The sequence below is a fragment of the Cervus elaphus genome, chromosome 8 (genome assembly GCF_910594005.1).
Source record: "Cervus elaphus chromosome 8, mCerEla1.1, whole genome shotgun sequence".
Taxonomy (NCBI): domain Eukaryota; kingdom Metazoa; phylum Chordata; class Mammalia; order Artiodactyla; family Cervidae; genus Cervus; species Cervus elaphus.
In genome coordinates, this window is record NC_057822.1 from 10,352,731 (window position 1) to 10,365,300 (window position 12,570).

Below are 12,570 nucleotides of genomic sequence, written 5' to 3' on the forward strand. Positions count from 1 at the left end.
GTCACTGCCCTCGCTTCCCTGGTGGATCAGCTGGTAAAGAATCCGCCTGCAATGGGAGAGACCTGGGTTCAGTCCCTGGGTTGGGAAGATTCCCTGGAGAAGGGCATGGCAACCCACTCCAGTATTCCTGCCTGGAGAGTCCCCATGGACCAAGGTGCCTGGCGGGTTACAGACCACGGGGTTGCAAAGGGTCAGACCCGACTGAGTGTCTAAGCACAACAACAGCTGATGACACTGTTGACTGAGGTCTCCCTGCTTTCCTCTGGGCTTCTGTGAAACCACTCTCCTCTCTGAACTCTCTTGCTCATGGCTCCTTTGCAGACATCTTCTCCTGACCAGACCTCTGTTGGATGAACTTCCTCTTGACTCAGGAAGGGGCACTGCTATCTTCTCTTGCTAGACTTCCAAGGTAATACCCTCCAGTCTCCAGGCAGTCAATACCACATATATGTGGATCATTTTCCCCCAAGCTGTGGTCATCCCAGATTTCTTCTCTAGAGATATACAGACTAGAGTCACTGCCAACACAATGTCTCCCTCTGGATGTCCCACTGGCATTTAGAATTTACTATGTCAAAAACAAAACTCCTGGGAATTCCCTGGTGGTTCAGTGGTTAGGACTTCCAGCTCCCACAACCAGGTGCCCAGGTTTGACCTGTGGTTGGGGAACTAAGATCCCACAAGATGCAAATTGTGGCCAAAGAAATATAATAATAGGGGACTCAAACCAGGACTCTGTAACCACCTAGAGGGGTGGCATGAGGAGGGAAGTGGAAGGTAGGTTCAAGAGGGACAGAACATAGGTATACCTATGGCTGATTCATGTTAATGTTTGGTAGAGACCAACACAATACTGTAAAGCAATTATCCTTCAATTAAAAATAAATAAATTTAATTCAGTTCAGTTCAGTCACTCAGTGGTGTCCAACTCTTTGCAACCCCATTAACCGCAGCACTCCAGGCCTCCCTGTCCATCACCAACTCCCAGAGTCCAACCAAACCCATGTCCATCGAGTCGGTTACACCTTCCAACCATCTCATCCTCTGTCGTCCCCTTCTCCTCCTGCCCTCAATCTTTCCCAGCATCAGGGTCTTTTCAAATGAGTCAGCTCTTCGCATCAGGTGGCCAAAGTATTGGAGTTTCAGCTTCAACATCAGTCCTTCCAATGAACACCCAGGACTGATCTCCCTTAGGATGGACTGGTTGGATCTCCTTGCAGTCCAAGGGACTGTCAAGAGTCTTCTCCAACACCACAGTTGAAAAGCATCTATTCTTCTCTGCTCAGCTTTCTTTATAGTCCAACTCTCACATCCATACATGACCACTGGAAAAACCATAGCCTTGACTAGATGGACCTTTGTTGGCAAAGTAACATCTCTGCTTTTTAATATGCTGTCTAGGTTGGTCATAACTTTCCTTCCAAGGAGTAAGCGTCTTTTAATATCATGGCTGCAATCACCATCTGCAGTGATTTTGGAGCCCCCAAAAATAGTCAGCCACTGTTTCCACTGTTTCCCCATCTATTTGCCATGAATTTAATTATTTATATATAAAACTCTTGGCTTTGTCTCTGAAACCTGTTCTTCTGGTCTTTCCTTTTGCTGGAAATGATTCTATCATCCATACACAGCCGGGTGCATAGACTATAATCTCTCCCTTTCTCTCATCACTTCCTAAATCCGGTCCATCTCTAAGACCTGTTGACTCTATCTTCAAAATGTATCTTGACTGTTTTCACTTATCTCCACTTCAAACCTGTCGTCATCACCTCTTGCCTGGATGACTGACAAAACCTCCTCAGTGATCTCTGCATTTACACTGGCCCCCACAGTCTAGCCTCCTCATAGAAGCCAGGCAAATCTTCAAAAAAGAGAATTCTGTCACTCTTCTGCTTAAAAATTGCCTATGACTTCTTTCCCATTATACTTCATAGGCTGCGCTTTGAGAAAAAAATCATACCCATATCAAGGTCTACAGGCTTTACACATCTGGCCCCTGCTGACTCCTGCTGACCTCCCTACTTGCCTTCTGTCCTACTAAGCTCCAGCTATACTAGCCTCTCCTCCATTTCTTGGGAATGCCAAGCAATATTCTACCTCAAGATCATAACCTTTCCCTCTGACCAGAACATTCTTGGCCAAGTCATATGTCTAAGTCCTCAACCTTCAGACCTTGGCATCTCTTCAGAAAAAATTTCCCTGACCTCTTCTCTACCCATGTGACTCCCCCTTCCTTTCCCCCTCAATTTTGTTCTTTATCCCTGCAGTGTTTTTGTTGTTTTTTTTTCATTCACAGTCCTTGCCATTTAGTTGTCTTTGCCTCTAGATTGTTGGCTTCACAAGCACAGGGATCACATCAATTTTATATACCAGTGTATCTCCAGTGCCTAAGCCAGAGCCTGGCATATAGTAAATACTTAAATATTTGTTGAGTGAATTGAATATCCTTGCACTGGGTGAAAAGGATACAGGACCCAGGTATAGTGTTTCTGTTCCAAATGCAATAGTCTGATGGATGAATAACAAGTAAATAGGTAGTTGCAAAACTTGTAAATAATACAGAGGAGATCAGAACTGGAGGCGATAGAAACACAGTGAGGCCCACACCCCAGTGTGAAGTGTGTGTGAGCAGTGAAGAATTCAGTGGTAATTAATACATTCACAAGGTGGTGCGGCCTCCATCTCTATCTGAAAATGTTTGGTGAGCTCCATTTGGTGGTGTTTCAGGGGCCCTCTGGAACCATAGTCCTTTATGTCTCGGTACAGAGAAGAATTCAGCAAGAACAAAGTGATAGATAAGAAGTGATTTATTAGAATAGGAAACTTGCAAGGCTTACAAGTGGGGAGCCTTACCAATGCTGCGGCCCTGAGAACTTATTGGGCTACAGTTTTATAATCAAAGGAAAAATGGGGAGGGGAGAGCTTTTTTGTTTTTCTTGAGTACATGTCATGTTTTCATCATCAGCTCCTCCTTCAGGTTGAGCACGGGAGTTTTCTTGTCCCCACATGGTCAAGCTAGGTCCACAAAACTTGTTTTGTTTTGCTTTTACGTGTGCAAAGAGCATGTCTTAGAGATCATTAACTTACTGAGCTCACTGGCAAGTACTATGGTCTAATGCCACGACTGTCTTATTGCTTAGGGCAGGTCTTGTGCTTCTGTTGCATCGTTTTCTTGTTAAGCAAATCTGCTCTCTTGAGTAATCACTAACTTACAGGGGTCTCCCATATTTTTTCTACTTAATATCCCCTAGTGGGATTAACTATTTAATCACCTGCTCTGTCCCTGTCATATATCTAGTTCCAAAGCATTTCCCTCGTTCCAAAGGAAAACCACTTACCCATGAAGCAGTTTCCCCTCTTCCCCTCCAGCGACAATTTTTGATCCCCACAATGACCTGATTCTACAACTGAGAAAAGTGAGGCTCTGAGCAATTCAACCATGGTGAGAAGTTTAGAAGGTTAAGATTACAGAGCCAGTAGACATGGAGCACTGATTTTGCACCTTAGTTTTCTGTCTCCAGAGTTTAAATCGTTGATTAATACACATATTTGGGACTTTCCGCATAGTACAATGCCTAAGAATTCACCTGCCAATGCAGGGGACATGGGTTCGATCCCTGGTCCAGGAAGAGTCCATATGCTAGCAACTAAAAGTCCCTACACCACAACTATTGAGTCATACTCTAGAGTTTACCGGTTGCAACTACTGACGCCTGTGTGCCCTAGAGCCGGTGGCCCGCAACAGCAGAAGCCACCGCAATGAGAACTCGACAGTAGGCTCCATCACCGCAACTAGACAAACCCTGCGCAGAGGAACCAAGTCCCAGCACATCCAAAAATAAATACATAAGTTTCCAAAAACACAACTTGAGGCAAAACCACAAGCAGGGGGCTGGATTTGCGTATCAAAGAGAGAAAATTTGGTGGAGGCGGGATTTATAAGCTATAAATGGGCCCTCGGTTGTTTAAAACTAAAAAACAAAACCGCACGTTGAGGTAAAACTGCAGTTAGTATGGCTCAGGTGGTTGGCAGAGTCAAAAGTAATAGCCCCAGAGCAGCTATGAAGCAGAGACTTGGAAAGGTCAGCACTGCACGAAGCTTTGCCAAAGTCTCAAGAATAAAAACTTTGTAGTTCCTTGGACAGCCCCTAGACGCAACAGGCTGGGAACTGGAAGTGGGAACTGGAAAGAGGCAGAGTAGCTGGGAGGATGTGGCTTGCTTTCCGGTGGTCAGATCTAACCAGGAAATGCCAGGTGGTTGTTCGACAGATATAAACCGAGGGTTCAACTGGATAAGACACAGTAGAGAGCAGGCCTCAGGCCAATTGCTTCCCACTTGGAGGGGTCCTCGAGGTTACAAGAACTCTCAGCAGTGGAGAGCCTCGCTTTAGTATCTGTCTTCTCCTTTCTGCGGGGCCAGCACCTCTCTTCCACAAAATAGAGGTGCTTTCTTTGGGCTTCTCTTTTTCTCTGGAGGTCAGAGACCCTAGACTAGGTCCCTCCTTTTTAGGAATCTCAGACAGAGGGCATCCGTCTAAGTTGTTTCTCCTGTTTCCGCTACTTTTTCGAGTTAAGAGGGCTGTGCAGGACCCTCTGGCTCTGAGGTTGGAGTCATTTTATTACGAGAGCCGCCCCCGCCCTCTCCCCCAGCTCCCAATCTTCTTCAGGCTCGCGGTGGCGACCGTGTTCTAGTTCAACAATGCACCGCTCTGGGCACAACACGTTACCAAAGGGCAACTCCATGGAAACTGAAACATCACAACTCTGCGAAGGTATCGCGAGAGGCGCGGTTGCGCCTGCGGCGGAGAGAGGAGGAGCGAGGGCGGGAGCCGAGAGAGAAGTGGGAGGAGCCTAGGCGCTTCCTAGGTCCCGGGCGGGAGACTGTCCCTCCCAGCGGCGCCCCCGCGTGACTGCGCTTTACATAATCGAGGCCGCGCGCGTCATAAGTGGCGTACTCCAGTCCAGACCGAATCAGAGTCCTACGAAGCTCCGTGTTCCGCCCCTTTCCCCTTGATAGACGTCGAAGTGAACCAGTGAACGGGCATCTAGCGCTGCCGCGCCCGCCCTGGTCCGCTCGCACCCGAGGGCCCGCCTGCCTGCCGCAGCCCGCAGCCTGCCGCCGCCAGGTTGTGCCTCAGACTGTCAGATAAAGCGGCGGGCCGGGCCGGCGGGGCGGTGAGCACGGCCCGGGCCGGACATGGCGGCGCTCTACGCCTGCACCAAGTGCCACCAGCGCTTCCCCTTCGAGGCGCTGTCTCAGGGGCAGCAGCTGTGCAAGGTGCGCGGGCTGGGGCGGCGGCCGGGAACTGGGGCGCTCGAGGCGCGGCCCGGATCTCCCGGTTCTGTGGGGACGCCCGGCGGGGTCCCCTGGGCAGGGCGTGGCAGGCCCGCCTATCTAAGGAGCCGCACCCGCCCCGCCGGGAGTCGGCGGGGCACGTGGGGGAGACCCAGGCCGCGTCCAGGTCTCTGCGGCCGGCGTGTCCGGGTGCTTAGCAACCGTGAGGGATTGTTCTCGGACCCCGTTAGGTCGGGGGAGGGGACACCTGGTCCCCGGCTCGCCCTGGACCAGCGGCGCCGGAGATTCCTCTTGGGCTGGCTTCTCCCAACCCCCGCCGGGGTCTGATGGGCTTCAGAGTTACGGACCTCCTACCCCACCTGGGATAAACTCCAGAGTCGGGTGCTGCCTGGGAGGATTGCCTCTAACTCGGGCGCCTCACGGGCACTTTTCAATCAGTTTCAGAGTCAGAGGTAGGCAGGCTTCGTAATAAAGCCCCGCAATCAAGCGCATAAAGCAAAAGAATTATTTTTTCAGCGTCTAGTTAGTGACCTTCGGTCTTACCTCTAACTATCTGCTGATCAGTTTTTACCCTTGAAAGTCCAAGTTCTCTTTTTCGTTTAAGTTGCTTCATCTTGTTTTGCCTATTTAAATGAATAGAGGTGCTGTGAGGTGACAGTTAAAAGTCACTAACCCGACTGGAGAGTGATGTCGAGATATCTCCAGATTAATCCAGAGTTTGTGTCTCTATTATGGATAACTCATAATTGTGTTGAGGCAATCGTTATTGCCTCAAATGGCCATAACTTTGACACTTTTTGTTAACTAGATATGAGCGATCTCAAAAATCAAATAGTTGAGTGCCTTTTTGGCCTTAAATATATAAATATATATTTGTGTGTATGTGTGTATTTGATTTTAAGGGAGTTTTATGTATGTAAGCAATAATAATTTTTATCCAGTACTTTGATTTCACAAATGAACCTGCTGAAAAATCACACAGTGGCAGAGGCAGAACCGATTAGAATTCAGGGCTTTTTATTCCTTATGTCTGAGGCTTATTCATACCTTTGTTTTACAATTTATGACTAGTTCCATATAAATTCTTACTTAACTCCCACGTCAGTGCAGGATGGTGATGCCAGTATTACAGACGAAAAAAATTAGTCCCAGAAAGTTAAAGTGACTCAGTCAAGCACAGTGCTTGTGCTTGGAATAGTACTCCGGTCTTCTGCCTCCTACTGAAGACTGTTTCCATTTCTGACTGCTTAAAGTTATATCCTCATTTCATTTCAGGAATGTCGGATTGCACACCCTGTTGTGAAGTGCACCTATTGTAGGACTGAATACCAGCAAGAGAGGTAATCAATTGCATTATACACGGGCCCGCCATTTCCGGTTGTAACACAATGGATGTAAAATACACATACTGTTCTCTAGTTATTCATTCATTGCTTACCTTATCAGTTACTTATTTTTCACATCCTTGATAATTTTATATTGTGGTTTTGATATTTTTGACACTAAGAAAGCAACCCCACAACAGAAAACTTGAGTCTTGTGTTCTAGTACGTTTATATACAGAGTTTGAAGAAATTATAAGCCGAAAGAAGATACTTTTGGAAATGTGACAATCCTGATAAAGGGTTTGTTAGCCCTAGTCACATTTGAAAAAACTCACTTGCCTTTACACTTACCTTGTGTGAATCTCATTTTGAGAAGTGTGAAAAATAACCTGGGTGTGAATGAAGCACACATCTACGGGGGACTTTTTAATGGCAGCAGAGTGGTTTAGTGGTATAGCAAGTTCAACTCTTTTGTGGAACTGTGACTGTAGGTAATATTACCTTAAGCAGGATGGGGTCTTGTTTGCTAGCTCACGCACGGACCTAGAAGCTTGATTTTAGTCAGCATCATTTCAGTTCCGGGACTGTTTCCCCAACATTTTGTTATGTGTATTTTCAAACAAAAAAAAAGTAAAAAAACAAACAAACCAAAACACTAGACTGTAAACACTCATCTACCCACTACTTAAATTCTACAATTTACGTTTAGTTTATTGTATTTGCATGTGTCCATCAGTATATTGATCTATCTTATTTGTGATGCAGTTTAAAGTTGTGAACATTAGTGCACTTGACCCTAAACACTGCAGCATGCATATCATTAACTAGAGTTCAATATTTGTTTATGGTTGTTAAATTTTTTTAGAGGTAAAATTCGCACACAGTGAAATGCTCACATCTTATTTGCATCATTTGATGAGTTTTACAAACAGTATAAATCTGTTTTACCCCAAACCCCATCAAAACATAAAACATTACTGTCACCCCACAGATTATAGCTCCAGCCCAGTCAGTCCCCACCCTCCTTGCTTTTTTCCAAGCAACTACTGTTCTGATTTTCCTTTCTACCATAGATTAGTTTTACCTGTTCTAGAACTTCATATAAATGGAAACATATAGAATATACTCTAGAAGCTTTATACTTACTCTTACATTAGGCCTGTGATTCCCTTTTGAGTTAGTTTTTGTGTGTAGGGTGAGATGTGAAGTTTAAACCTTAATTCATACCATACATACAAATTAATTCAAGATGGATTATAGTAATAGGAGGGGTTTTTTGCATTTTTTTTCTGAGGGGTCAAGAACATTTATATATATTGGTATATATGTCCCACTCCTTGAGTAATAAATCTAAGATAAACCCAAATGTTCAACATCACAGCATCACTGATGCTAATTCTCTTTCTAGAGGTCTTTTTCAACGTACTTCACTTCCTGAACTGCCTTTTTTTTTTTTAAATTGACTGGACCATCAGGGAAGTCAGTCCCTGAACTGCCTTTTTTAGGTAGCAGAAAATTGCCCTGGGAAATATTTTGCTTGAATATCTCATTTTAATTTAATGTTTTCTACATTGAGGTATTTCTTCTGGCTTTTAACTTAGGATAGGAATTGTAGGGGGGAAAAATCAAAGGAGTGAATATACTGGATTTTTATGTGATTTTGTTTTTAGCCCTCAAATATTGTTTAAACTGTTCTTAAACATCAGGTATTTGTTTGTACCTTCCTGTGTGAAGATTTTATTTGAAGATGATTTCTTTTCCCCAAGACAGTTTATCAGTTTAGGCAAGTTGGAAATACTGTGACCTGGATCTTGACTGAGCTACAAGGGAAGTACCCTCATAAGGGAAAGGGTGTGTTTATTTTTGTCAGTGCTTAGCTCCTAGAGTACTTGAAATATTGAAAAAATATTTAATGTTCGCATCTATTTCCCCACATCTGTGATTTTCATATACTTTTGCTTACAGAGGAGAGTGTAGACAGAGTAAGGTCGACATGAATAGAATTTCTGAGTTTATACCCCAAACACCAATACTTTATTTCTCATCTCAAATTTCTTACCTGGTCATCTAAATTAAGGAGGATTAATTTCTTTTCTGAGTACATTTTTTGTCTGATTTTAGTATATGTGCTGCTGAAGCGAGCACTACATTTTTTGTCTGACGTAATATTTCTTTTGAGGGTCCTCTCCATATCTGATAATTTTACTTGGTGATACTTGGAAATTTCATAATCAGAAACAACTCACTCTCCACTTAAACCAAAGCCTCATTTTATTTGAGCTAAAACTACAAAAGAATTAAAAGAGTTCATGGCCAGATAACTCAACCTTCAGTTAATCTAATATCCAAACCATTTTTTACCTTGGCACTTAGTAATGAGAAAATTCCTTGGAGTTAAGGAAGAATCACTTTTGAGATGTTCTAAGTAAAATGACTTTTTTTCCTCATAAAGCCTTGTGTCTCTTTCTTAACAGTAAAACCAATACTATATGCAAGAAATGTGCTCAGAATGTGCAGTTGTATGGAACGGTAAGTAGGGTTTCTCCATACTTAACAGTGAGTAGTCTGGTCTCTTGGGACCTTACCTTCTGCGAACTGTTAATATAATTACAGTTTTTTAATTAGAAGACCTAGTTATGTAAAAATGTTCTCAGAAAAATGTATCTAGTATTTTAGCTTTCAAAGTTAGCTAATACTTAGTTCTTGCAGGCATTCTCCCAACGTGTTTATACACTGATAATGGCAAAGAGGCCTTTTCAGAAATTTGGAAGTGCTTGCTGGTTTCGCCAAAGAGCTAGTTCTGTTCAATTTGTTAGAGAAGTCGTAGCGTATATGCTAATGGGATTTTGTTATTTATTTAAAAATCAATAGTCCTGTGCATAAAAACACTTTACATGGTATGAGGAATTGGGCTTTATTTGATCAATGTAAAAGGAAATTTATAAAGTTGGGAATGCATTTTTGCAATGATTAGTGAACGTGTTTAATAGAAATCATTGTGTTAAAAAACGCACTGGTTTTTTATATATACTTACTTGACACCTTTTTTTCTGTTAAAGCCCAAACCTTGTCAGTATTGCAACATAATCGCAGCTTTTATTGGCAACAAGTGTCAGCGTTGCACAAATTCAGAGAAGAAGTACGGACCACCGTATTCTTGTGAACAGTGCAAGCAGCAGTGTGCATTTGACAGGAAAGATGATAGAAAGAAGGTAAGTCTCTGTGTTTTTCTTTTTTTCTTTCAGAGAAATTAAGATGGGCCAACTGCGTTAAAAAGACATGTAACAGAGACTGATTTTTCAGTTCCTCTCCCAATTGTTATTCACCTTGAAAAAACTTTTCAGCTTTTGTTTTCTTCACTTATCAAATGTGGACCATTATGTTCTAACATTTCATGGGTTAGTGTTTCATGAGAATCTAAATTACAGTGATCAACATCCCTTATAAGTGAAATGGTGATTGGCAAAATTCTACAAAACTCTGTAGAGATTGTGACTTAAGCAAGATAAGTGTATTACTAGTTTTACAATCTGGCTCTTCAAATGTTTCTCTCTGTTGAAGTTAAAGATCACAAGAAGAGGATACAGATAAAGGTCTGTGTGGAATGATGGTACCTTGGTGGAATTAAAATGGTATAGATTTGGTCTGTTTAAAACCCTCTAGTGCTTGCACTTAGGATAAACCCCAAACTCCTTCCATCACCTGCAAGGCCCATACCTGACTCTGTCTCATCATCCATTACTCCCCCATTTCCCCTTGGTCCAGCCACACTGTCCACCTTTGAGTCCTTCAGACATGCTGGTCTCATTTGTGCTGGCTGGTATGCTGGATACACAGCCTTCTCCAGAGTGTCATGACTGGTTCCTTATGTCAGGTCTCAGCTCAGTTGCTGCCTTCTCACAGAGACCTTTACTAACTCTCAGTCACTCTATCACATACTCTGTTTATTGTCTTCAATAGCATGTAACATGAGAAATTATCTTGTTTATTTGCGTACATGTTTGTCTACCCCCACTGGACTATGAGCTCTTTGTCCATCTTGTTTTCATGCTGTGTTCCCAGCAGTCTGACACATAATAGGTACTTGATAAATATTGTTTGAGTGAAAGAGTGTTGTATGGAAATTCTCAGTGTCCAGAGGTGCTTTTCAGAGTTGGCTTAGTCTCTCAAAAGCTGATTCTTGTAACCCAAGTCATTAATTTACAATGGGAGGAAGTAACTTTCCAGTGACTAGAGTACTCCTGCCTGCCAACCAGGGCACCTCTTCCCTGAATCAAGATACCGGAAAAGCTGAATTAGTAATCAGAAGGTAACATAATAGTTGGAGCGAGCACAGGGTTTTCAGTCCCACAAATGTAGGTTCCATCCCACTGCTGGCTTAGCTGGATCATCATGGGCAAAGTTCTTACTCCTGTTATGCATTAGTTTTATCATCTTTACAATAGGAATAACAGTGGCTACATGGGCATAAGGAGATTTAGTTGATATAGATATGTCATATAAAACACTTAATTTTGAGCCTAGCACTGTACTTCAGTAAATGGTACTTATATTATTATTAATTGGATTACATTAGAATTCGTTAAGTTTCTACTTTCTAGTTACAATCCTATGATTAGAGTTTGCATAATTATAGGTATCTTCAATCACTTATTTACAAACTTAAGGAAGACTAATCTTAGGGATTAAGGGTGGATAAGCTGGACTCAGTGGGCTTCCCAGGTGACTCAGTGGTAGAGGATCCACCTGCCAATTCTGGAGACGTGGGTTTGCTCCCTGGGTTGGGAAGATCCCCTGGAGGAGGAAATGACAACCCACTCTAGTATTTTTTGCCTGGAGACTCCCATGGACAGAGGAACCTGTTAGGCTACAGTTCATAGGGTCTCAAAGAGTTGGACACATCTGAATGACTGACCGTGCATGCATGCATAATCTGTTCTCAGAGTGCCTGGGTTGAAATCTTTGTTCTGTCACTTATTTGTTGTATGACTTTGGTCAAGTTAATCTATCAGTGCCTCAGTTTCCTCATCTGTAAATGAGGCTGATCAGACGTCAGCATTGTTATGAAGGTTGAGTTATTGGGTGTAAACCCCTTCAAAAGGAATCTGGCATGTGATAAGTACTCAGTGTTATCTATGATGATTTCTTTATGATTAATTCTCAGGGTAATTTTCTATTTTTAAAGTTTATTTGTTAAGGGAAGATTGAAATAAGGTGTCCTGTGGTTCAGTATTTGATTTTCATGTTTAATGCTCTCTTTCAGTGCATTTGCTTTGTTTTCAAACCCTTCTTCAATGAAAGCTCTTTCCTGGTCAAGGTCTCCTAGCGTATTTTAAAATCAGGCCTTTAGGCCACATCCCATAACCATGAAATGCACCACATTGAAGTTTGGTTTCAAAATTCATTTATGCATTCATTAACAAATAATTACATGCTGGCACTGTTCTGGGTATTGAAAATACACTAATGAACTAAGCAGAAGACACTTTATTCTCTCAGAGGTTTTATCTACATATGTAGGAGACGGATGAGAACAAACAAGGAGTGGAGTGAACACAGGTTTTAGATGTAAGTGCTATAAGGAAACAGAGTCTCTGGTAGTGAGTGACTGGGGAGGCCAGTTTAGATGGGGCACTCAGGAGGACCTGCAGGGAGATCACAGCTGACTGGAAACTGAACTTGACGAGAAGGAAGCTGCAGTGGGAATCTCTGGAGGGCAAAGATCCCGGGAAGAGAGACCAGCTATGAAAAAACCCTGAGGCAAGAGTGATGAGCCTGGGGGCTTTCCCTGATGGTCCAGTGGCTAAGACTCTGAGCTCCCAATGCTGGGGCGGGAGTCAGGGCTCAATCCCTGGTCAGGAAACTAGATCACACGTGCCGCAAAGAAAATCAAAGATCCTGCATGGCAGCAGTGAAGGTCAGAGATCCCACATGCCACAACTAAGACAC

The 12,570-nt window shown here is 43.2% G+C and overlaps 1 protein-coding gene across 2 annotated transcripts in view; it reads left to right on the forward strand.

Moving 5' to 3' along the window:
* The first annotated feature begins 4,958 nt into the window (after positions 1-4,958).
* Positions 4,959-12,570, forward strand: part of FAM76A (family with sequence similarity 76 member A) — a 29,517-nt gene continuing 21,905 nt past the window's right edge. The window contains exons 1-4 of one of the 2 annotated variants that reach the window (XM_043909422.1): positions 4,959-5,278; positions 6,572-6,636; positions 9,096-9,150; positions 9,681-9,833. In XM_043909422.1, coding sequence (XP_043765357.1) covers positions 5,198-5,278; positions 6,572-6,636; positions 9,096-9,150; positions 9,681-9,833 — 354 coding nt within the window. In that variant the 5' untranslated portion in view covers positions 4,959-5,197. The remainder of the gene's footprint in view (positions 5,279-6,571; positions 6,637-9,095; positions 9,151-9,680; positions 9,834-12,570) is intronic. The other variant, XM_043909423.1, reaches the window with a different exon arrangement.